The 25725-nt window shown below is 42.9% G+C and overlaps 1 protein-coding gene across 5 annotated transcripts in view; it reads left to right on the forward strand.

Moving 5' to 3' along the window:
• The window catches only part of LOC310897380 (uncharacterized protein), a 152875-nt gene that overhangs the window by 19338 nt on the left and 107812 nt on the right, over positions 1 to 25725 (forward strand). For 4 of the 5 annotated variants that reach the window (XR_014582264.1, XR_014582265.1, XM_083830956.1 and 1 more), the window contains one exon: positions 12118 to 12181. Coding sequence is in view for 3 of the 5 variants with exons in the window: in XM_083830956.1 (XP_083687082.1) it covers positions 12118 to 12181 (64 nt within the window). In the remaining 2 variants the exon portion in view is untranslated. Of the gene's footprint in view, positions 1 to 2985; positions 3107 to 12117; positions 12182 to 25725 lie in introns of all 5 variants that reach the window. The other variant, XM_083830955.1, reaches the window with a different exon arrangement.

Consider the following 25725-nt stretch of genomic DNA (forward strand, 5'->3'; position numbering starts at 1 on the left):
AGGTGATTAAAATAAGTTTAGAGTGGCTTGGAACTGCTCTGAGGTGGATTTTTCTGCCAGAGAGTCTATTAGTAAATGCTTTTATGGGACTCTTCCCTCTTCCAGAGTGCATAAGTTGTGCATCCGCAGTCTTGGAAAGCAATCATCTGTGAATTGTACATGAAGAAATGTAGGGGAGGCATGTGTGGTGTGTGTTCCAATGGGACTATTCCCTAGCCACCACTTGCTTTGGAAATAGTATTAAAAAGTACAATTGTTGGTCATTAGGGTTAGCCTTGCAAAGCAGGCATGACAGCATTAGCAGGAAATGCTTCCTTGATTTCAATTAGAATGCATAAATTATACTCTTCTTCTGTCTTATCCTTGCAACATTCAGCAACAGCATTTCCACCTCGGCCTGGGGAATAGGATTTTGCACATGGTATAACTTCCATTGCCTTAAATAAGGCCTCCCCAATTTTATCACTGAGCACTCACAATCTTCATTATTACAGTTCAGCCAGCAGAAATTAGTTGCATTTAGATCCCAGTAGGCCATAGGATGCATGCAGCTTTGAGATTTGGCTTCCATTTAGTCTTGGGAAGCGGTCTTAAAGCTTGATGACTGAATTACAAGAACTACTCACACCCCTCTGCCAACATTACAGTAAGAAGCAGAGCTGTCCTGGGGTGCGAGAAGCAGGGAAAGAGAAAGATGGGACTAATCATTCCTTGTTATAAGACTGAAACATCTATGGGAAAATCCAGTTCCTCTGATTTGCTTTCATCTAGCAAAATCCTTGCATGGAAAATGAGGTCGAGATAATTTACATACTGAAGGTCAGCTTATTATTTACAGAGGTTTACTCATGAAGCACAAGTACTGAGCTTGCTAATCTTGTTGTCCAGATACATGAGACTTTATCTACCTTTATCTGAAACATTTGTAGTATTACTCTGGCCAGTATGGGTAGCAAGAGCTGTGAAGCCTCCTAAGAATATGGGCTTCAACCTTGCGTATAAAGTACGCATATAAAGTCCTTGATGTACTCCAACAGCACAACTTTTTGTGTTGTTGGCGAGTCACTTCTCTTAGTAGCTAGACTAGTTCTCCCTTTGCTACAATCCTATGTCCAGTTATGGTGCAAAAATGCCTCACAAGTATTAATGAGCTTGAACTGTTTAGTTGTTCAACTTATTGTGTGAAATCAACAACCCCTTTACCTTTTGTATTGAAGTATTTCTCTGTGTGTGAGCACGCATGTGGTTGTAGTAGAGGGTTGTGCTGCCTTGCCTATGTTTAGCACATGTTTGCTCAGTGAATATATTTCGGTTGAAATGTCTGTGTGCATGAAAAGAAGAGTTTATTGATATACTGCCTTTATGGAAGGCTAAAATTACAGCTCCAGAAAAGGACTGTAAAATGTTCAAGGTGGCAAGAAGTACTGATCTGATGCTGAAAAAATACAGGACCATGAGCCTTCTTCCAAAAAAAACCACCTTTTATCACTTAGAAATCTGTTATTCACATCTTTTAACTGTTAACAATCATTAATTGGAATTGTTCCATATTTATGTCTTAATCAGTTCTTCCCTTATCCTCAGAGGAAGCAACAATTTTCCAAATTTGATTCTGAACTTTTCACAGCCTTCATGTGCATCACAGAAATGGCTAATCCAGGGAAAACTGTTGCCTGTTTTTTTGTTTCCTTGTATTCAGAATTCCAGCACTGGAGGAAATGCATTTAGCACTGGTGAAACATTAACACTGAAAGCTTTGCACACTGGAGCATTGACTTCAAATCATTTTAAGCTCCATCATGAATAAAAAGTTTTCAAGAATAAATGCTTGGGAGTTCACTTTAAGAGTTTTCCTTCTTATTAACTAGGATAATAAAGATAAATATCCCTTGTGATCCTAAAGGAATAGGAAATACATTATTCTCTTTAAAATTTAGAAATGCAGGAAGTTTAATTATGCCATGCCATCCAGCCTTTGCTGACCAATGACCAGGATTGTCATGACTGGAACATTTAAAACTAAAATAACTGAAATTGGCTTTTCATCCACATTCTTTTTAGGCAGGCAGTCATGCTTGAATTGACTTTGTCTTTCTGAATGTCCTTTTGCTACAAAAAAAGAAGGAAGTTTACACTGTGTTCAAGGAGCATGTTATCTACTATATGATGTTCTATACCTTGTGCAAACTGGGGAAAAAATCAATATTTTACGTTTGCAAAACATCTTCTGTTTGTCTCAGCTTACTGTGAAAACATGAACTCTGAATTAAGAAGAAGTGGTGTTATTATTATACCCAGCCTACTAATGGGTAAACTAAGGCAGTAAATGCCAAGAAGACATGAACTCAGCAAGGAACAAAATCCAGAAACAAGACAAAGACCAGAAATATTTTCCATTGCCCATTCCACTGTATTGTTTGAATATATAAGGACGCAGCGTTTTCCTTCCCTTAACTCTTTCTGATGTGGGAGACAAATGAATAACATATGTGTAATAAAACAAGTTCAAATTTATTTATTTATTTACTTTTAACAAACAAACAAACAAACATAAACTTATTTGAGTAGCAGCTCTTGATGTGAAGATTTGAGGACATGAGTGACTGGGTGTGGGAATCAAACTTTTTATCCCAAGTCTAAACAAAACCCTTTCCCTGCCTGCAAAACAGCTAGGGGCTTGTCCTTATCACCACTTTCTTGCAGCTGTTCCATCAAGCTCCCAGCTTTACTGTCTCACTTGAAGGCTACAACTCGTATGACAGAGTGAAGTTATTCTATATTATGTGCTACTATTTACAAGTGGCTTGAAATATTATTTTGCTTGAATGTTGTGTGTGTGCCTTCAGCTAATAAGCAAGTGTTTGACTCGGAGAGGTCTTAACGCCTTTCATAACCAGTGACCATAAATAATGGTCACTGGTGCACAGAATCCAGCTGTTTGCTCGGCTGTTTCCTTCTGTTATGAACACTGTATTTTCTGTTCAGACTATGGAGAACATCTTTACAATTTCCAACACGCCCCGTTAATCTGGGAGCAGACATGCACGTTGGAGAACCTAGAGCAGAGATACTCCCTCACCCACAGACCACCTCTTGCGAACATAAAGTAAGTCTCACAGTGCTATAGTTGCATGCTGCCTGGAATTGAGGTGACCTGTTGCTGTGCTCTTTCTGAGCTTTTTCTCCTCAAGTATTGGGTTAGATCAAGCCTGTAAACAAGGCACAACGTCTTACAGAAAAAGGCTGTGGCTATCTTGAAAATGATATAGGCAGTGGAAATGTTGCTATGTGTCTTTCAGTAATGGGATGGTGATGTTTATTCACTTTACCCACCATCCTGGAGGCTCATTCCTAAAACAGCAATACTTCTCTTCCTTATTTCTTAACACTGCAGCATTATTTAAAGTTTTATAATATCTCCCACCACTACTATCATACAGAGTTCATATGCTTTTGCCCACAATACACAGAATGGGAGACCTGAAATGAAAATGTAATTAAATCATATGCAAATAAAGAAATGCTGCAGCTGACTTCATAAGAAGGAGACTGTCATATCAAATACCGTATTGTATTTGATTTCAATATTAACTGATAGGATTAGCTGAGATGAAATTTACCTTAGAAAAGGTGAGCCTGCCTGGAGTCACTGGTGAAAGGCTCTTAGTGTTTTTGTAGTTTTTACACCCAAGAGCTTATTTTTTCCCTTATTTTGGTGCAAAGACAGTCTTTCCTCCAAATGAAAAAGCCACCTTGATGTGCCATGACTTGCCTTTCCTTACCCAACATCTGAGCCTCTTCCCCTCCATTGCCTTCACTTCACTTGCCTCGACACAGGGATGTCGCTTCCAGGTGGCAGCCGGGGCTGCGTTCCTACAGCCTTTCCTGGTAAGCCGAGGCTGCAGTGTGTCTTTGTGGCAAAGGAGGCCAACAGTCTCCTGGGAGACTGCATTAGGAAGAGCATTGCCAGAGAGTTGAGGGAGACGATCCTTCCCCTTTGTTCAGCACTGGTGAGACACATCTGGAGTACAGGGTCCAGTTTTGGCCTCCCCAGTACAAGAGAGGCATGGATGTGCTGGAGTGTGTCCAGTGAAGGACCACACATCTTGAAAGGACTGGAGCTTCATTCATGAGAGAAGCTGCGAGTGCTGGGACAGCTTAACCAGGAGAAGAGAAGGCTCAGGGTGAACTTAGTGTGTATAAATACCTAATGGGGGGAGTAACGAGAGCCAAAGTCTTCTCAGTGGTGCCCACTCCCAGGACAAAAGAACAAGGCCACAAATTGAAATATAGGAAATCCCACTTCAGAAAAGACTTTACTGTGGAGGTATCCAAACACTGCAACAGGTTGCCCAGAGAAGGTACAAGGCATCCTTGACAGGATGCAGTCCTGGGCAACTCGCTGTGCGTGACCTGGCTCTGGGCAGGTGGGTTGGACTGGGCATCTCCTGAGGGGCCTCCCCACCTCAGCCGCTCCATAAGAGCTGTGATTCTCTAATAGAGACCAGGCTATGACTAGCCACGCTACATTAAACATTTTTAGAGCAAGAGCCTCATGACCTTTTCATGGCAAAGGAAGGCAGCATTTCCTTCTCCCATAGAGGTGTGCAAGGTCAGGGCCTTGTTGGAGGACAGCACATGCTGCCTGCAGCCGTGGGCTCTCCTCCGTGTCAGGACAGGTCAGGAGTGCTCCTCGGCAGCAGTCCGGCAGTGAAGAGATATGTGGGATCCTCTCTTTCTGGTCTTTCTGAGCATGGCCAAGGCCTGGCCCCATCGTACAAGAATCGCTCAGCCTGGGCTGTCTCCTGGAGCTGCCATGCGTCCAGCTTTTGCACCTCAGCTCAGGGCACGCTTTTTTGACCTGCTGCATTCATAAACACTTGAGCAGCCTTGCCTTCTGTGAAAAAGTGCCTTGGGAGCCTGGTATGAGAGGTGCTATAGAAATGTAGGTTTTGATTTAATTTGGTTTGATTTACAGTTTGAGAAATGAAAATCTTTCTCCATTCCTAAGACCCCTGCACAATTATTACAGCTTGCTCTTGCTGCTTGCAAAGCTACTTGCATTCCCTCTTGGATCACTGGGGATTTCCTTGACACATTTACACTCCTGTTCTTAATAATTCTGTACCCAGCCCCATGCTGACGCTTTCTCCCTCTTTCTTTCTTTTTCTTTTCTTTCTTTCTTTCTTTCTTTCTTTCTTTCTTTCTTTCTTTCTTTCTTTCTTTCTTTCTTTCTTTCTTTCTCTTTCTTTCTCTCTCTCTCTCTCTCTCTTTCTCTCCTTCATTCTTTCTTTCTTTATTTCCTTCTTTCCTCCTGTATTTCTGTTTTTCTGTCTTTCGTTCTTTCCTGTCCTTCTGTCAGTCTTTCTGTCTGTCTGTCTTTCTTTCCTGTCCTTCTGTCTGTCTTTCTGTCTTCCCGTCTTCTTGTATTTATTAAAATCACCTGCTCCACAGATATTAAACATGACCAAGCCAAGTGGTATAGACCAGCCATAAAAAAATAGATGACTACATTTGCCCCCATAATGATCTAGGACAGGCACTTATTCCTTCAAACAACTGCTGCACCTTCAGAGCTTGGAGACCTGAAGACCCCAATAGCATCAGCAGCTTAAAGAAATTGTACAAAATTCCTGTCAGATCCTTCTACTTCACAAATTTTTACAGTCTTTATGATTTTACTATGGTGTCACCCTGCTTGGTACTGTGAGGCTATATGAATAGGAACTCTACAAGTGCACAGGAGTTGCCCCAGAAACCACATATTTAAGCAGGCAAAAATATCGACAAGTAAACAGAGGCGCAGAGAGGTGAAGTGATTTGTTCAAGGCTGCCGGGCAGCTCACTGGAGGGCTCACTGTGGAGCAGGCTTTCTGACATTGCATCCATCACTGTTACCTGCCTTTAAATATCTGAATTAATCTTTTAATCCTTTGGCATTCACAAAGATTGAAAAAATGACTTTACTGGACTTGAGGAATCCAGATGGTCCCTGAAGTGGAAAATATAAAAGAATATGACTAACACTTGTAAAATTAAGTTGGTTTATGTAACATATTCCTTGTAGCTTGTACCTCTGTAAAGAGATACAGTAACCCTGACTCCCTTGTCAGTATTTCCTAATGTGTGACAGACTTACATTGAAGGACAGGAAAAAAATGGGAGTGATTTTATTTCTTACCACGAGGAATTGCCAGTATTTGATATGTAATAACAAACGGTGAAACTATGCTCAGACCTCATCAGGATGGGCACAAGTTTGGAATTAATACAACGAAGATCTCTTGTAGGTTTAAACAGCGGAAAAGTGTTTGGGGCCAGAATATGACTTCGTGGTGATACAACAGCCAGAATAAAAAGCTCAATAATTAATTCTGCAAACATGGTGTGCAGTTTTGGCACACAGATTTTCAGCATGGTGCTGTATTTGCCATCAGTGCAAACTAACCCATTCCCTGCCTACTGGTATAAACTACTGTGGCAGAAAGACACAGCACACGGAGTAGGGGACTGAGCTGGGTCATCCTTAAATGCCGTGTGGATGGCACTGGCACTGCTTTGAAAGAGTCACTTCAGGAGGTTTTCGTCTCATCTTGCTTCTAACAGGTATCGAATCCAGGCTTGAGGTCTGAGGCCCCTCTGTAGTAGCAGCGGGACTCTCTACAGGGAGAGAGAGGCCCCTTCAGAGGGCGATTCATCCCATGTGCCTCAGGCATCCATCTTAGGAAGGGATGAATCTCTCTCTGGAGGGATTGCTTTCTCTCCACTGAGTATAAAGGGAGCCTAGATGACTAGTGCTCTCTGCTAGCTGCCTGGACTTCCAGGGAGTTAAAACTAGGGTAGATCAATCCCACCTCTTCATGTCCTTCCTCATTTTTGCCATCAGAAATGGTAAAACCTGCCAGTGGCAGGCTGACAGTCTGTGCTTGTGACTGTCGAGCGCTCCAGGTTTCAGGAATAGGTCCTACGTCCCTCTCCTCAGTGTCTCTGGGATGCTGTTGTCTTCACCCCTGTTGCATCTGTGGGTGTCTTTACAAGCTTCAAGGCAGGCTACTAGGTGGAAGATTTTTTTCTGTGTCAAATCATGATTTCTTGGGGAGACATAAAGAGGGCACAGCTGCAACAAAGCAGAGAGACAGGTGGGGATGTCTATTTATATTTTTAAAAACTGCAAATGCATGTATGCACATAATGTATATGTGTGTTTACGTAGAACTGCTCAGGTTAGTCAGAATGCAAGGCTGAACAAGAACCTAGACTAGAGAATCATCAGAGTACAACTGAAGAAGTACTTGTTTTGAAGTTAAATCTTTTTTTTTGTGCTTTGTAAATTTAAAATGTGGTATTCTGCCTTGTTTGCAATGAGGGCAGGGCTGTTTTTTTTTGGAACAGAAGAATTTTCTGCAGAAAATGAAATAAATAAATAAATAAATAAATAAATAAATAAAGGACTCTCAAAGGCTCCAAAACTCATGTAGGTAGCTTTATCTTACTGCTGTAGTCTTTATCTTTCTGCTCTATATGCTGTGCATGGTCGGGCCCCATCCTCTTGTGCATGTGTCAGAGGATCCTTGGCTCTGATTGGGAGCTGCAAATACCGTCCCATTAAAATCAGGAACAGTGAAGGTTCCTGCAGAGACTGTGATAAACATTTGACCAAAATTATTCTTCTTTAAAATGTGCCAGCCTACAAAAAACAGTGTCTTTACTATCTCATCCCTCATGCCTTTCTATCATGTCTCTGCCATGTGCAGAAGTTACCTGTTAGCCTCAGCCCACTTTCCTCCCTTGTCGCACTTACAAGGTGGCTGACACCTTCTCTTGTTCTTCACTGGTTCACAGCTCCAAAACCAGGCCTGGCTTTCTGCTCCTTGCCCTGGGGGATACTTCTCAGAGCATGCACAGGGATACAGATGTCTTCTGCTCTGCAAGTGTCAAGTAGTGTCAGGTGGGTGTAGTGGCTCAGAAATAGCTTCTTCAAAAAGAAAAAGTGCATCGTTCTTATTATTTTATTCAAAAAGGAAAATACACATTTCTTTACATAGTTTATAAAAGCATGCTATTCGTAAAAGCAGTAGATTTCTGTGTGTGTATGCTTCCTCCCCTTTACCTTTAATCTTCCCTTGCAGGTTTTTGGAAGTTCTCCTCAAACCACCTCCAGCTACTGTACTCTCCCTGCTTCCATGTGTTCCCTTACCTGCTGAGGAGCTGTATGTGGCAGTATGCGAGCAATCCTCCCCATGACGTCCAGTCTCCCCTGCTGTAGTCCAGACTTCTCTTTGGTTCTTTTAACAAACTGTTTGGCTATGTTGGATGCATTGAGGCAGGAAAATGCGTGCTTGCTGAGTGCATGAGACTTACTAAAAACATTATGCAGAAAGTCCCTACCTCAAATGTCCATTCCTGGGGTTAATGGCTGGTAAACGGGAAGCCAACTTCATGGCAAAGTGAGTTGTGGTAGGTTCATCACTTCAAATGTTTTCCTGCAGTGAACCATAGACCCTCCCTCTTGCCATCTTACCTTGGAGCTTTCACCTTTCACATTATTCCCCTCTTTTTGTAGGTGGTAGCCTTACTGATTCCACCTGTTGGATATCCCATACACAGGGAAAGGAATCCTCCTTGTCCTGTAGCCACTTTTCTTTATATTTACCCCTTGTCTCCTCCACACCCTCTCCCTTCCACACCAACAGTTTCTGTTGCTGAAATGTTCTGACTTCAGAGAGGCCTGAAGGAAGTGAGTGACGACAGGATATCCATGCTGAGAAACTGGTAAAAGCTTTTGTCTACCGCAGTTTTGAAGTCAAGACATCGCTGCCTTTGCTGTGATGGAGAGTTTCTATAACATTAGCCACAGTTACAGAGGTTCTCTTTCCATGGGAGGAGAGGGGAAAGGATCAGGTGAAGTGTCCTTGGTTTTTCAAGCTGCCTGAAATGGATCTCTGAAGAAGTCACTGGTGGGTGAGATAAGGTCTAGTGTGAGGGAGAAAAGCAGGAGGTTGAACTGAAATTTCTAAATCATTCACCTCTGAGTGAGGTACCAAATAGACCCAAAGCAGCAGCTGAGACTTTGGAGAAACCAGTCAAATGTATTGTCTTTTTTTTTTTTTCCTTAGGGAAAAAAAATAAAAGAGGTGAAAAAAAATCAAGGAGAGCAAAACATTTCCTTTGCTTTGCATATTACAAAAGACACCAAATGTAGAAAAGAAGAGGAGCAAGTAGGCTGATAAGAGATTTCATTTCATCCCCCTCAGGGTGCCGACTTACCAGTGGTAACCTCGTGGTCTGCTGATGTCATTCGCACAAAGCAGTTACTTCTGAAGAGACAGGTTTCCTCAGATTTTACCATCTGAGGGAAAAATAGAGGAAGAAATTGTTTGAAAGGGAAAAAAATGTTAAGGTGTCTGTGTTTTACCAAAAGCCTTTGTAGGAGGTTATTAACTTCAAAGGAAAACTAAATTTATCATAACTTCTCTCCCCCTTCCCTGTGTTTCTGAAAAGAGCACTTGCTGTGATTGTCTGAGCTATTAAGGGCTCCTGGAAGGGCAACCAAGTCCTGAGCTCCCATGTCTGTGTGCTTGCTGATTTATAAACCTCTCTATAGGTAGAAAGAAGAAGGTGAAATTTCCCTTTTGGTGGCAGATGGGCTCCAAAGGCTAAAATACAATTATTATGTAGACTCTCAACATGTACAAAATGGGAAGTTAAATCTGCCTCTAAGACCCATATGAGGCAAAAAGCTGTCAAGGGACCACAGACTTAATCACCCCAAACTTTTCCTTCTTCTTAAATAATGATCCCTGGAAAGAAAGACGAAGTTTAAAAGTAGTTCCCAGAGGGGAGCCACAGATGCCACCTGTTCATTTTGAACGTTAGCCACACAAACCTGCAGCACCATCCACATACCTGTATGACATTTTGAGGAAAAACTTCTTAAGCGTTTGTGCTGTGTGAGTGGTGGAGGGGAGATACATGTTCTCTCTTGCATTGCACTAATACCCATAATGTGAAGGAGACAGGAAGGTAGTTGCCGGCGCAAGAGAGTTAATCTGGCATGAAGCAGAAGGTGGAAGATTTTATAAAAGCTCCTGTCATTTGGTAGAGGTTTCTGGTGCCCAAATATGAACCTCCCGCCAGTACGGTGTGCTGGCTTTATCTTCAAGGAAATGTTCTCCTCCTGATGCTCTGATCAGGTCTGCTTGCTGCTCTGGTCTGTATGAACCCGATTCTTACGTTTCTTGGCAATGCCACAGCTTGGCAAAGCTTGCTTCTTCAGCTTCCAGCCCTTCTCTCCTGGCAGCAGCATGCTCATATTCAGCAGCCACTAACCATCTGTGGAGGTGCAAGTTTAGGGTTACCTGGTCAGGGCTAACCAGCTCAGATGAAAACAATGCTGAATTCACTGCTGGGGCTGGAGGGAAGCAAGGCCAACAGCAGTGGGAAGGATTGTGAGGTGGATGCAGTGGTAGTTGCCCCCCGTGGGCACCATGCAGGGGACTGGAGAACAGGAGGGATAACGTGGGAAGCAAAAATTGTGCACTGGTTTGTGCATGTCTTTGCTTCAGTGTGCACCCAAAGTAATTCCAGGGGTGGTATGGGATGGACGCTGCTGCAAGTGACAGCCCAGCTGAACTCTGTTTTCAGTGCCTCTGAAGGAGTAGCAGTGCTCAGGAAATGGGTGGTTAAAAAGCCCACATATCCCTGAAGTAACCTTAGCTGAAAAATAAGTCACTTAATTAGCATACAGTAGATACTTATTGTTAAGTGAGAATGCCATCCCCTCCTGCAGGGATTTGAGTTAAACATGATGATTGATAAATTGTTATATTCACACAGTGTCACTCAGTGATATAATCATGGCTTTTGTAAATATTTAGTCAAGAGAGCAATCCAGCTGTTCCCAGCCAGGTTTCATCCAGTGTCAGCCAATGTTCAGTGCCGCTGATTTATTTCATGTGTTGCTTAAGCCTTGAGTAAGATCACATTTTTATGAGTCTCGAAATACCTATGGTAATAAATAGTGAGAGTGCTGGAGCTAATGACAACAGCAGAAATAATTATAGGGAAAGATATTACCCAGGGTCCAGAATATGGCCAAGTGCTTAACTATTTGTGGTTTTTCAGGACAACTACTTAGCGGCTTTTGCCTAGATCTCCAGCAATGCAGTCCTTACCAGATGCCATTGAAAAGGGAAGCTGAGAAGGAACCCTTCTTCAGGAAAATGCTAGCACTTCCCAAAGCTTGCCTTCACTGTTGACAGAAGACTGGGTTTAAAAATAGTGTTGGACGAGGAATGGAAATTCCATTTTGCAAAGGATTTCAAGATTTTGGAAATTTACTTTGGGTTCAATTGCAAATGAAGCTTGCAAATTTTGATATTCCTTCTGATAGAAAATTTGAGGAAGGATTGCTCTAACTCAACTGTGCTGGTGTTGCTATCAAATACAGTATTAGAATGTAAAATGTACAAATGTATGTAAAATGGAAAGTCATTTTAAGTGGAAACACTGATGCTGCTAGCTCTAAAGGTGTTCAAACCTGACATATTCACAGTGCTGGAGGTTTCTTGTGTTTTTTTCCCAAACACATTTCTGCAAAACTGACAATTTTGTAAGGCATTTCAGTTTTAATGAATCTACATTTTCTGATATCTCCTTTCTGACCATGTTCTTGTTTGAAGAAACACCCTTGCAACTTTTTCTCACTCATCTGTCTCACTTTTATTTTGGGAGCTCTTCAGGAATAGCTTTTGTTCTCACGTCAGTTCTTTGTTGAGGAACTGTCTGTCGTGATGTCCTTCCCCCAAGACGTGGAACTGATTCATAAAAAAAGAAAGTTAAAAAAGAAAATGACACCCAGTTTGGGTTGTATTGCGTATTTGAGATAGCATGCTTCACCCACAGGACAAGATGGTAGTTTCTGAATTTAACTTATTCCCAGTAAAGAACCTCTGCAGTGACCCATATAGACACCTCTTATTCACAGCAGAGGAAAAAATTGTCTTTACTGCCAAAGTTTTGTTTCCAGAAAATTCAGCTTTTTGTTCCCTTTTTGCAATTTATGTTTGTTCATCTTCAGAAGCATGTCATAACTACAGGGCGTTTCTAATTTTCCAGGGAGCATGGACATTTGGAAAAGAAATACAGGCTTAGCAGCAGTGGAGTAAGCATCTACATGAAGGTAAGCTTAGATCAATACACACAAGGCCTCTTGCTAAGTTGGATCTTAAAGCAGGAGGGGGTGGAACTCCAGGAAGGGAAGCAAAGTCTTGGAGGTGCCTGAAAGCAACTGTAGCTCACTGACAGAATGAGGTGAGGTCGTCCTACAACACCGCAGACGGAGCGAAGCAGAGACTTTTTATTCATTGAGTGCATGGAAACATCTGAGGCAAAGGAAAAGCTGTTTCAAATGGGCATTAGCATGCCTGTTGGCACTCTCAGGCTCATATCAAGGGCGCCCTTGAGCTCAGAGCCAAGTGGAGGTACACCCCTTGAGAACCCAAGGTGACAAAGTGCAGGTGGAAATGCTGTTCAAATGTATATTTAATGGACATGGGGATAAGCTGTGTTTCAGCCAGTGAAGGTAAAAAAAAGCACACAAAAAAGCCCTAACAATATCTCATGGTCGATAGCACTAATGGGAAGCAGAGCTTTGAAGCCAATAGAATTGCTCAAAACCCAACAAATTCAACTGCAGAAATGAGTGGATGAGGAACAACTTTTAACTCACTGCCCAGTGTGTCACGTGTTATCCTTTGTGCCTGAAACATGGGGGAGGTAAAGCAATTAGAGACTTCAGATGCAGAGTCCAGTTCAAGTTGTGTGGATTTTTTTTTTCCCTCTAGGTCTTCATTCTGAATTTTGTGGTGGCTAAATGGGAATTATACAACTCAGTACCGAAGTAGGAATTAGTCTTATGCCATTTTCTGCCTACGATCACTTTTCTTTCAGTAACTGCGAGCCATAGGAAAAATGCTTCTAACTTTCATTGTTATCAAGAATAATTTAAATGCTACCAGCAGTAGCTATTAGCAATATTTATTTGATTATTATGAAGACCCCTTCACGCAGTTGAAGTTAGTTCTTGCTTCTGCATAGAAGCTGAGAATTTTGGGTTTATGGTTTGCTCTTTCTTATTCCCATCCAGCCGTGATGTGAAGTCTTCCCACTCACTTGGTTTTTGTGGGCTAATATTAACCACGTTTGGCATTCGTTGTGCCTAACCGTAGTTATTCAAAAATTACATGGTTATCTGAGTAGTCTTGGCCGCCTCTGTAGCCAGTGGTGAGACTCAGGCAGGGTGATTCATTCCATCCTCCCAGGTATCACCCTCTGGAGGTGTCCAAGCCTCCACAGGGAGACAGATGGCTAAGGTTAGGTGAGGTGAACCTCAACCCCAGTGCTCAGCAATAACTGCTTGGCTTGTAACCAGGACACCTGGGGTTCCCTGGGGAAATCACCCATCCAAACTCTAGTTAGAACTTGCACCTTTTAGCATCCAAAATTAAAGGAGTTTATGTGCTTTCTTTCAGTCCAGTATAGTTGTAGGTTTTGTGCATAATAGAAGAGACTTTGCCCTATGTTTGACCTACAAACTTACGCACCATTATGGCCTTGAATTACATATTCTATATTTTTATACATCTGCTGTCTGTGTGAACATGCACATATTTTCTGCATAATAATATTCAGATATATGGTTCGCTATGATATTTTATTATTAAAGAGCTGGCAATATGCTCAAAGCTCTACAAAATACAGATAAAGGTAATTCCTGTCAGAAGGAGGTAGTTACACAGATGAACATTAGATTTGTAGGGAGTGAGAGACCAAAAGATCCCTTTTCTTTTTTTTTTTTTTTTTTTTTTAGCCTCATTTCCTTAGAAAATGAGGTTTGTATGTTTCCCTGTGTGGCGGTGAGGTGTGTAGCTGTGGTTTTGAACTAGTTGGCCTGCTTCAGCCAAAACCAGCCAAAGGGCAGGTGATCTCAAGAGAAAGTTCTCAGAAAAAATGTCAGCTATTTAGGTAAGAGCATGCCCTCACCAAGGAAGAGGTATAGTGCAAGCCAGTATTAGGTGCTAGAGGATCTACACAGGACTTCTATGTGGAAATCTAATTGTGGGGAGAGAGAGCATCAGTTATCACTGGTATTATGCTAATCCCTAGAGAACTGGGCAAAGAGACCCATAGGTAGCAAAGCTTTGCCAATTCTGCTGCAGAGGAGGTTTATTTTATGCTAGTCATGGCCTTTGTCTTTGAATTTCCCTTAGGAAGAGAAGATTTTAAGGGTTCTCACCCCTGAGTATCCTAACTGTGGGGACAAAGCTCATTAATTGAGGGAAGGAACAGTGGAAGACAGAAACGAGAGATGAAGCTGAGGATTGTTAGAATGTTTTGTGTAAAAACAAAGAGGAATTTAATATTCCTACAGGCCTCCTCTATTTTCCATGTGCAGAAATATCTATTGATTCCATTAAATATTGTGTTACAATTAACATTTTTTCCTTAGATTTTGCATTCTTGACTAGTCTTAGCTGGTGAGGGGAGCACTGATTAGCTGTACGTTGTGGATTTCTACCTCCTGTTATAGGCCCCAATGGCCTTGTAGGAAGGAGGAAACCCTCCTCATCTGCTCTGATATTGTTTCTAAGATACAGCTTTATCAGGTTATGAGAAAGACTGCTAGATACGTCTGTCAGGAGTAGCAGAGAAAAGGATTTTCAGCCAAATATGTCTGCTCCTGGCCTGGGTGTTCCTATGAACGTAGCTTTATCAACAGCAGACAGACCCAGGGTGCCAATAGTTTCCTTCCCTGCCTGGTGGTGGTGGTAAGATTTAGGAGTAACTATGTCAGGTATGGAGGATGCACCTGATGTACATGATGTCTGTTTGGATTCTGATGCTGACACAGACTTCTGTACTAGCTCTTGGCTATTCTAAGGATAAGAAGAGAGAGACCAGTTTTCTAATTTGATTGCTTAGCTGGAGATTTTCTTGTTATATGTTTCTTTCATCTTTCTCAGCACAGGGACAAGTAGATTGGGTTGTTGAACTGGATGAGAAGAAGTAGGTGCTGTATTTCTACCCAATGCATAGCCTCAGCTGTCCCCAAGGGCTCTGGAAGATCCTGTGCAGTGCAGGTTGCTCAGGACTACATGTGCAGGGTGCTTAGTAGATCTCTTTCCAGCCCAGTTTGTGGCTATTTAGGCAAGCTGTTGTCTCTGTCTTCCTGCTGTTTTGGACTTCAATCTTCCCAAGAAGCCTTTCCACAGGAAGCTGAGGGAGAAAGACACACAATGGGAGACAGCAGTGACGGAAAGTGTTTTTGGTGTGCCTGCCCACCTGCCCCGCAGCAGCCCTTGGAGCTGTGGAAACTTCCTGATCAGTGGAAGAACGGGTTAGATTACAGACTGCAAGGAGCAGAAATGTCTGCCACTTTCTTCTCCGTTTCCTCTTCCCTCGAGTCATGTCTTGGATGACTACCCAGATCATATCACCAAGACACACTGCACGTGCAGTCGGTGAGGTGTATAGTTAGTTTTCATCTTTCTGTAGAACATGAGGTACTGGCCACTAGACTTGATTTACAATTAAATGGCAAATCCTACAGTGTATTCCCAGGACCCCAGGAGAGATAAGTCATTTGAGTTGTATTTTTAATAGATTGTTATAAATCATTTTTATATTGCTGTAATTGAATAAGGTGCTTTAGAGAAACAGAAGATTGTACATTCCCTGCCCCTAGGAGTTTGCTTGCTAAGTACATCTTGAGGTACAAAAGGTACTTTGTGTAATTTTATGCAGTGCAAGCCCTTGTTACTAATGACAGTGTTGTAAATGTGGCCCATATCCTGCAACAGCTTAATGTGTGCTTAACACTGAGGATTTAGCATGCCTCCGGATGAGTATGGTGATTCATGCCGGAGAACACAAAAGACTGCCTTGTCGGCTTCTCCACCTGCCCTTCTGCCAGAGGTTGCTGCCCTGCCTCTGAGTCGACACATGCAAGGGTGTGCCAGCTTCGGATTTGCTGCAGCTCAAAGCACGCTAGCTCAGGATTTAGGAACAGCTATGCTGGGTCAGGCCAAAGGTCCGTCTAGCCCACTGTCATCATGTTTCTGACAGAGATCAGGGAAAGAGCAGAAGGAACAGGGCAAACACAAAATGACCCATCATCTGGCATATTATCCCAGCTTCTGACAAAGAGTGTTTTAGGGACCTTGTGAGACAAAGTTTGTTTAATGGGCTGATGGGCCTATCTTCCATGAGTTTAAGCTTAAACTGAAATCGATGTAGTTGCACCATGTTCATATTCCAGCCTGGTTAATTCCATTCTGCATTTTCAACTTCCCTTGGCGCATCTTCAGATAAAGCATTCATGCCCTAAAGCTTTGGTGTAGTGTTTGCTAGTGCAATTTTGTAGCAGCTGCACTCCACCCCAGAGATAGGTGCATTTTGGCAGTAAGTGATCCTTAGATTTAAATAATCTATAATTCTTTGGAGCACTTTTTGGGCTTGTAAAAGGTGTTATACAAATCAATGAATAATTTTCACTCACCATTGTTTGTAATATATTCTTACTCCTCAGCTGAAAACAAAATTTCTTTTTCTATTGATTTTCTTCCTTTATGTTTGGCCAAATTGATTTTTCCTTTTCCTAATGGAGCAGAAACTAACATATCTGGATTTCAGTTACTTTTCCCTTTCTGCTTCAGCATCATTTAGGATATCAAAAGGCATAAAAACAGCTCTAAGGAATAGTATTCATTCATTAACTTCAAGGGACCTGACACTGTTCTAATCCCTTTTAAGGGAGCATGTATCTTTCTTTCTTTTTCTTTTTTTTTCTTCCTAATTTCATCAGTGGATTTATAGGTGTTCTCTAAACACGTATTAAGGAGACAAGAATAAATATAATGCTATGGCTTGGGAGGGTGAGGTGGGAGAATTAAGCACAGTTTGAGGTAGGCCAAATAGTTGGACTGCAGAAGAAATTTTGGATCTCTCCTGAAAATGTGTATAGAATTTAGCAGGGTTTTGAGGATGTCCTTCTATTTCTGCACACTGCAGCCCTTCTAAGTCTGGCTGCAACATAAGCAACAAGATAAATATTCTTACAGAGTTTTCAGCTCAAGTTTGGTCAGGAAGAATTCTTCCTGATTTGTGATTCTTCCTGAAATATCCCATTTTTGGGATATTCCTCTTGAAATATCCCATTTCTGTCAAAGTATCTGCCCCAACTGGGGGCTTGATTTTGTAAGATGCCAAGCACTCCTTTCCATTTAGGATATTAAGGGGTTCCTTGGGTACCAGGTAGCTGAGAAATGACTTGAGAACTGATACAGTTAGCCTGAAAAAGTTGTGAAAGACTAGATTAGCCCCTAAAATAAGTAGCTTTATCTGAACCCAACTTCTGAATCAACTGAAAAGTTCAGTTCTGAATCAATTGAAAAGTTCAAATATGATTAGGGGCTTAATACAGCCAGTGACTACCTGTAATAGTTCAGGCTACAGTAGACTAGTAGACTAGTTAATATTGGGATAAACTAAATGGTTTTTAATGCATTGGGTCATATGAAATTCAGCCCAGGGTACACAGAGAACTGGCTGAAACAATCCCAGATAGTTTGGTGTTTATCCCCAGAAGCCGTAGATGACAGGTGAGATTCTGGAGGAAGGAAAACAGGCAGAGATGGTGTCTATCTATAACATGGAGAAAAAGCCAAATCCATGGATTTGTAATCAAGTCAGCAACCTGCCAATACATGGAACAAACAATCAAACAATTGATCTGTAAGTGCCTCAAAAAGGTACCAACGTTGTGAGTAGAACAGCCGACACCAATCTCTTTTCCTTCTATGACAAGGCAACAAACCTTGTGAGTAGGAAAAAGGCATTGGATGACACATGTCCCAGTTTTAATAAGGCTTTTGATACAGTTTTACAAGACATTGTCATAAGCAGCCTGGAGAGATGATGACAAGAAGAAACTGTCGTCTTAGGTCAATGCACAACTGGCTGGCAAGCTGTGGTCAGAGAGCAGTGATTACTGATGATTAGCTGTGAAACTGAAAGTGGGTTTCGAGTGGTGTTCTTTGAGATCTGTGCTGGGCCAGTGCCATGCACGTGTTTGTTTTTAATGGCTGGGATGGTGGAAGGCAGAGGGTTCTCATTTGGTTTGTGAGCTAGGATGAGCTGAATGCAGGGAGGAGATTGGGTTCAGAAAGAAAAATAATCTGGTCAAATCAGGGGAATGGCCTGGACAGACCAGGATGCAAGACTGTGAGGACAAATGCAAAGCTCTCTGTTGGGATAGGAATACTCATCAGCATCAATACAAGAATGGGAAATTCTTGCAAAGCATCTGTCCTGGACAGAAGGATCTGTGTCTTAGGGTGGATCATCTTCGAATAGATTTCACGTGAAATAGACTACACATGAAATGTGACTCAATAGGGCCACATGATTGTGATCAACTAGAAACATGATCCTTGAGGGAAGATCGAACAAATTGGGCTGCCTAAACTAAAGGGGAGGGAATAAACTAAAGTTGTCTTGAAAGACAACTGGAAAGAAGGAAGAAATAATGTCATCTTTGTCTACTGGGACAGTGGGTAATGGGCTTTAACTGCAGTGAGAGAGACATAGCTTAGATGCCAGCAAAATCCTTTTACTGGTGATAATGGCAAAATGGAGAAATTGGCTGCTTGGAAGCTTACCAAATGTCCACCTCTGGAGGTTAGACAGATATCAGTCCAGAATAACATGGATCTAATTCATCTTGCCTTTTAGAGACAGAGATGGACTAGGTGACCTCCTGAGGTGCCTTTCAGCTTCAATTTCTTGAACTTAAGCATCTTTTAATTTCATTTCCATTTTCTTTTAATTTCTTTTCATTTTAGTCCAGGTAAGCCTTCCTAGTCTGTGAAGAGTTAAGGTTTTCTCTGTTCCTCAGTATCTTACTGCATATTGTTAGCATTTAGCATCAATTAAAATGGCAAAGTCTTATGATCCGCTCTCCACCTTTGCTCAGCCTTATCCATTACTCTTGAACCAGTTAAATAAATATGGTTTAACTGCAGTCTACAGAATAAATGTTCTCTCTTTCTTTCTCTGCATGTGTATCTGTACATATATAATATCTATATATATATATTTGAAATTATGATTCCATTTATCCTAAGTTTCTGGAATTTATTGATTTTTTTAACAGTGTTTAAATTACATCCACTTTTATGGAGACAAATCTGTTGAAGAATTAAACAGCAAAGTTTGCTCCAATCTATAAACATGACAGGGGGATGATTTCCTCTCATTTGCTAAATATACAGCTCCTTAGTCGGAGACATAAATAAGAATGTTGCCTAAGTAGGTCAGATTTGAGCTAGGGCTTTTCAAAAGACATGAAAGCACCCACCGTGAATATACACTTCAAAGCCAGAACCCATTTTTTTGTGCACATTTTGTTCCCGAGAAGTTTTCCATCTGTTCTAATGTCATGGCTTTGCCACAGTGGCTTGTCCTCAGACTCTGTATCTCTGGCAACTCATATGCTTTACTTTTTAATGCGGCAGGTAAAGGAGATAATTGGAAGACCTTCAGAGCTGGGGGAGGGGGGTGGGAGGAAAGGGTGAATCTTTCACTTCTAAATGGAGGCGAAGGACAGACATCCTCAGTTCCTTGTTGTTAGATATCTAGTTTGATTGGATGCCAGAAGCTGAAAGGAGGGAGTGTGCATTTTGAAAGGCTTTTCGAGGAGCGTATCTCAAATTAAAAGAGAAATAATATTTACAGAGGTTAGTGAAGTTCACTTCACCCCGTTCTCTGTAGCAGTGCAGTTCCAAATTCAGGATTCTTGATGGATTTAATCCCTTTTTCATCAGCAATAGTCCAACATGATCTGCCTGTCACTTTTTCAAATGATGTCTTTCTGACTTCTCCACGTAGCTCTGAAAGGGGAGGAAGCTTCCTCACTAATATGTCACTCAACCCACCCACCCAGACACCCACAGCTTGTTTGAAGCCAGCATAAAAAATAAAAATCCACCCTGGATTGTAGCCGAGATGAAGAGAGCGCTTCTTTAAATATCAATATCAGGGAGCATTGGTCCTAGAGGTGAAGCCAGGTATAAACCAACTACTTATTAATATCTCAAGACAGCCCTCAATCTTACAAAACAAGCAGAGCTGTGCTTTGCTATTTTACCTGCAAATTGGTGACAGCATTGCTGTGTGCTAAGTTTACACAAGACCTTTTATTTATTTGGATTGCGGAGTGCCTGCCATTCATAGAGGAACTGCTGGATCATCGTTGGGTGCTGCGTGACTCAGCCCTGCTCGGTTGTTGCCACCTCTGTAACGGGGAGTAGGAGGAGGTGGGACACCCAGGGCTGGGGGTGGCTCTGCCAGGCGCTGACTGCTGTATCTCAGCTGCTGCAGCAGCGTGAAGATGAAAAAAAGGCAGGGAATGGGGTGTGAAGAAACCAGAGGCCAGCAGGAGTGGGCATTGCTAGGGAAACTGGACCTTGTGCGTATGCCTGAGGAAATCCACAGCAATGGACGGAATGACTGAGGGGGCCTGCAGCTCCCAGGACTGGGCCTGGGAGAAGACTTGCAGGAGGCATAAAGATCCCCTCTCTTGTCTTTGGCAGATTGGCCATGCTTAGTGCCCAGGGAGCAAAACATCTTCCTAAATGTCTAAAGAAGGTCTCTGGGTCTATCTGCATCTTTGCACTCTGAGGCTGATAACACCCACTATTACCACCACCCTCATTGCAAACAACCCTGGGACAAGTGAGTGCATTTAGTACATCAACACTCACATATATAACAAATTTCTGGCAGCATTTGTGTCTGCTGGACTCTAAGGAGAAAGCGAACTGCCATCTTTCCTGCATCTCAAAGTATCTTCATGACACCTTCTAGTGGAAGGTGTCCCTGCCCATGGCATGGGCTTGGAACTAGATGATCTTTAAAGCCCCTTCCAACCCAGACCATTCTTTGATTCTGTGATTCTCTAGCAAACCTGTGAAACACAGTCAAGATTCAGAGCATGATGGACTGTCACCTGGTTCACAGCAACACCTGGCAGTGGGCAAAGCACCACGTACAAATAAATTAGTGTTTTACCCATTGCTGGAAGAAAGAACAGTGTAAGAATTTGCTTCAAAGGACTCAGCAATTAAGAGCAGAATGAATATGAGTCATCTGTCCAGCAAAGGCTGTGCCAGATGCAGACACAAAGTAATTCTGCATGTTAATACCACTTACGCAACGTTAGTCCTATGACAGGGAACATTTGCTGTCAGTTTGTAAGGAGGTACGTGCACATGCACACATACGCAAGAACATCAGTATAATTTGGGGTTGTTCAATTTGCTGATCTGCCAGCTATTCCTCTCAGGGCATTTTTAGTAAGTCTCAAAGTATTTTGGACGTTTACAGATTTTGCCTCTTGGCCCAGAGAATATCAGTATAGACACTGAATATATAGCTAGCTAAAATTTGGGAGTTCGGTTGGAAGGAAGCACTCTTATTTCATCATGGGATGTGCATTAAACCAAGCAAACCAAAGAAATACTAAAGAAATTCCCAGCAGCTCCATAGCTCTACTGCTGCTTGGTGGGATGGAGAGCAACGTGAGATATAACTTGTCAGTGAGCTGCTGCCTTGGGCTCCCAGGACCAGTGGCTCCAGGGCAATGCTGCAGGAGAGGAGACCCTATCTTGCTGAGAAAGAACCCCGCAGCATGAAGCTGAGGACGTTTATAGCACCACCGCATTCTGTGTTGCAGAAGAGATGCTTGTTGGGCCTTTGGAGGGAGATGCTGAGGTCCTGAACAACAGGGTCAGGCTCTTTTAGTGAAGGTTAAAGATGAGTGCTGCCTGACGAGCTGCTAAGGATATGAGGGTGGAGGTACTAAACGTATAAGATGCCTCGGGCTGCTTGACACAAGGATCATAGCAATGGCAGACTTTGCGGTGCTTTAATGCGATTTACTAAGCTGTTTCCCATGCTTACCATGATTTCATTTATCCTCAGCTATCTCTATTGTTCAGGTTATCCAGGTCAAGAAATTTGGCTACTTGGGAAGGGTTAGGACTCATGAAACATAGGCCCAGGGTCATGCAGAAAATGCATATTGTTGTTTGGAGTGTGATCAGTTGTGAAAATGAAAGAGGATGAAAGGTTTTCTTTTTGGCGGCTTGTTGACAGGTGCATGTGTCTCGTCTTCATTATGCTATTGCAATGAAAACACCTGGAACTGAACTGGGGGGTTGAGGATTCAGGGAGGGAAAATGAATTGCTGGTGCTGAAGGCAGCCAGGTTGAGTAGCAGGAGACAGCAATGTGCTGCTTCTTGCAAGCTTCTTGCACTGCTGGGAGACAGGGAAACGGAGGAGCACAGAGGTCAGGGCTATTAACTCTGTGTGTTGTATATGTGAGTGAGAGCAGGGCTATTTCAAACCCAGCTATTAAGTTTTTACAGTTTTTTGCTGATTTTTTTCATCTTCATTTTTAATAAAGAGGATTCACCTTTGGTGAGGGATTGCAAGATGCTCAGCTGCCCTAAGAGGAGCCAAGTGTTGTCACATCACAGGATCTAGAGTGGGTCTTGCTGAATTCAAGGGGCTAGTCCCGGGGACAGACTCAGGGGATCAGGATCAGCCTCTCGATGGTCCAGATCTACCTGGCCTGTACGCTTCGCCACTCAGCTTGCATGTGAAACCCATGAGCTGTGAGAACATCGAACACTGAGGTGGGAAATAAATTCAACCTCCTACGATGCCCAGCTTTAAAAGACACTGGCAGGAAAATGTGGAGTAATGATAACTTCCAGGATGGCAGGCTCTTATTTCAACACACGTTGGGCACCACAGGGGCTTGGTGTGATGGTTTGAAAGGGTTGCGCTGGGGACACAGGCTGGCAGTGGGCCCCCGAGGCCGGGGAGCACAGTGGGGCGCTGGAGGTGAGCAGCCTCACCCCCTGCTGATGGTTTCCAGGAGGGGATGAATAAGAGGCGGTTTGGGGCTTTCTGTGCTCCTCCTGCACCTCCAAACATTGCAGCTGCTCGCAGAGGCTGTCAAGTCAGAAGTCTGCTTCTCCTGAGTGCTTGCTGTAAACACTACGTGCAGCAGTGCTGATTATACATCAGTGCGCCGGGCTAACTATAGCACAGTAATTAAAGGGGTGAGAACATTTTGGAGTACTTTCTGCCACTTGTTGTGTGCATAATCCCCCTGTGTTTGGCAATAAATAGAACTTTTAAGTTTAATTAATACACACTTGGCTGGCTATCCACTTAAAGCACGCTTCGGCAGCCCAGGCCATTACCCACTTAGGTGCCGTGGTAGTGGTGTGGTGGTGGGGAGGGCTGCGGGAGAGCCCCCCAGCAGGGCGGGCACGGTTCTGCATCGGGGGAAAGTGGGTCAGTGGGCAATGCAGGGCATGGTCCGACACAGGCACCCGGGTGCTGAAGGGGAAGACAAAGTAAACAATCAGCTTTTCTCCTGAATGTGGAGCAGTTCGGGCTATTTTTCTAATTTATTTCTGAACGCTGGGTTTCATAAGTGAGTTCCTCCCAGGCTGGGGTGTCAGCAGGTCAAACGAGTCTTAAGAGAGAAATGGGGTCTCATCTCTCTTTCCCTCTCCAACTTCTTTTGTGTAGGGCAGTTCGAGCCATTGATTTTTTTTTTTTTTCGAGTTTAGCAGAAACAACAAAAACAAACAAAAAAAAATGGTTTGGATCAGATCAAATATACATTCCTTCCCTCCTCCTCCCCTCCTGGGATGAAACAAACAAACAAATCATGCCGTTTAGCACAATTGTGTCATTTGCCCTGAAACAAGCCATTTCATTTTGTGCACTTTTTGAAAAGCGAAGGCAAGGAACAGTGAGAGTTTCATAAAACAGCCAGAGGAGCTGGGCTCCAGTCCTGTCTCTGGCAAGCACTCATTTATTTATCGGAGTTGGTGGGGTGTCAGCAGGAGCTATTTCATTCCCCCCTGCTCCAGAACACACCCCAGGTTGTGATGTTTGGGGAATTTTTCTGTGGGTGGCGTTGAGGCTGGGCAGGTGAAGGAGTGAACCGAACTGCAGCCAGTGCAAGAAGTGTGGGAGTGAGCCACAGGAAAGCAGAAGCAAGGGTCAGGGAGGACAGGGAAAAGATTTAACTCAGAGTAGGGAGAAAAGGTGTCGTTAGAAAACCAGGTCTCCATTGTTGCACCTTTTTTGCTTTCTTGTTGCTCTCTGATACCGTTTTTCCACTGATCTCACTGATTCCACTGCCTCTCCTTATCCTTTACCCTATGCCTTCTCACCTCCTATTCCCAGCCCTTTTTTTAGCTTCTCAGCCTTTCCTCCTGACCAGGTGCTTTGATCTGGGAAGCTGAATTGGTGGTCCATGGTGTAAAGTGACTGCTTGTTCTTCCTAGGGCTCAGCTGTGTATGGCTGTGTGTTTTGAAGACCCAGTTATGTGTGATGATTTCTAATTTTCACAGGGGAGTTATTATTATTATTATTATTTTCTTTTTAACTCTTCATGTTGGAAAAATGTTTTCTTTTGGAATTGCCACCTAGAAAAGATTCACTGGCTTATTCTGCAGGGTGTAGGGCAAGAGACAAACTTTCTCCTGACTCCAGATAGAATGAAGTAGGCACTTGCAGGGTGCAAATCATTTGCCCCATTTTCCATCGATACAGGAAGACGGGAAGTGTTTCCCTAAGGAAAATGCTTCTCTGCATTAGCTCTGCTGCGAGCATCGGCCACTTGCCCAGGGGAATGCCACGCTCTCCCTGCTTGGCCCAGCCAGAGCCCTGCGGAAGCACTCTGAAGGATGAATTTCTGTCCTTTGCATCCCTGTTTTCCACATTAGGAAGGGAACATCTCAATGTTATCACATCTCTCGTATTTCCTGGCCTGTAACTCTGTCCTGCTCCAAGAACTGCGAGCACCAGCTCCTCCTTTACCGAAATGGGGCAGCTATTTGCTGCAAGGAGACTTCTTCCTTCATTCTTCCCTGTGATACACAGTAATCAACCCCTACACCAGGCTTTGGGTGCTTGCTTGAGCTGTGCTTCCTTTTCTTCATGGCAGAGAGCTACTCTCTTGCACAACAATGACCAAATGGCGTAGATGTGCTTCTCTTTTACATTGTGAACATTATTTTGCATGCTATGCGTGCAAAATGTGGTTTTCTTTCTTTCTTTCTTTCTTTTTTTTTTTCCTAAGTCCTTCTGTCTTCTCCACTCTCAGAAATATCTTCATTTTTCATACTGTGGTTTGCAATGCCTGCCTCTGTTTTTTTGTACCTTCTTCATAACAACCCCACTTGAGAGGCGAAAAAGGAGGCTCTGAAGCCCAATTCCTAGATTACGACCTGCACGTTATTTTAATTTAAGCCTGCCTACTGTTACAACAGAGAGTCGAGGTGTAAGTGTGTAAAGTGCTTTGGGAGCCCTGTGATAAAAGACCCTATAAAAACATAAATGTAAGCAGACGGCAGACTCAACCTGCATGTTAGAAGCAACACATGAGCTCACAGAAGAGGGTGCAAACTCAACCCCTTCCTGGGGCTATCTCAGGCAACAATTAATGTAGCCCTTGCCAGAGCTTGCTTATTTGGCTTCTTTCTAATGTAGACCTCTCTATTTCTCACCAAGTTGCGTCAGCCTCAGAGCCAAACTAAATCATCTGGGTTGCAGTTCCTGGCTCAGTCAGTCT

The sequence above is a fragment of the Anser anser genome (assembly GCF_964211835.1).
Source record: "Anser anser genome assembly, chromosome: 3".
NCBI classification, from domain to species: Eukaryota; Metazoa; Chordata; class Aves; order Anseriformes; family Anatidae; genus Anser; species Anser anser.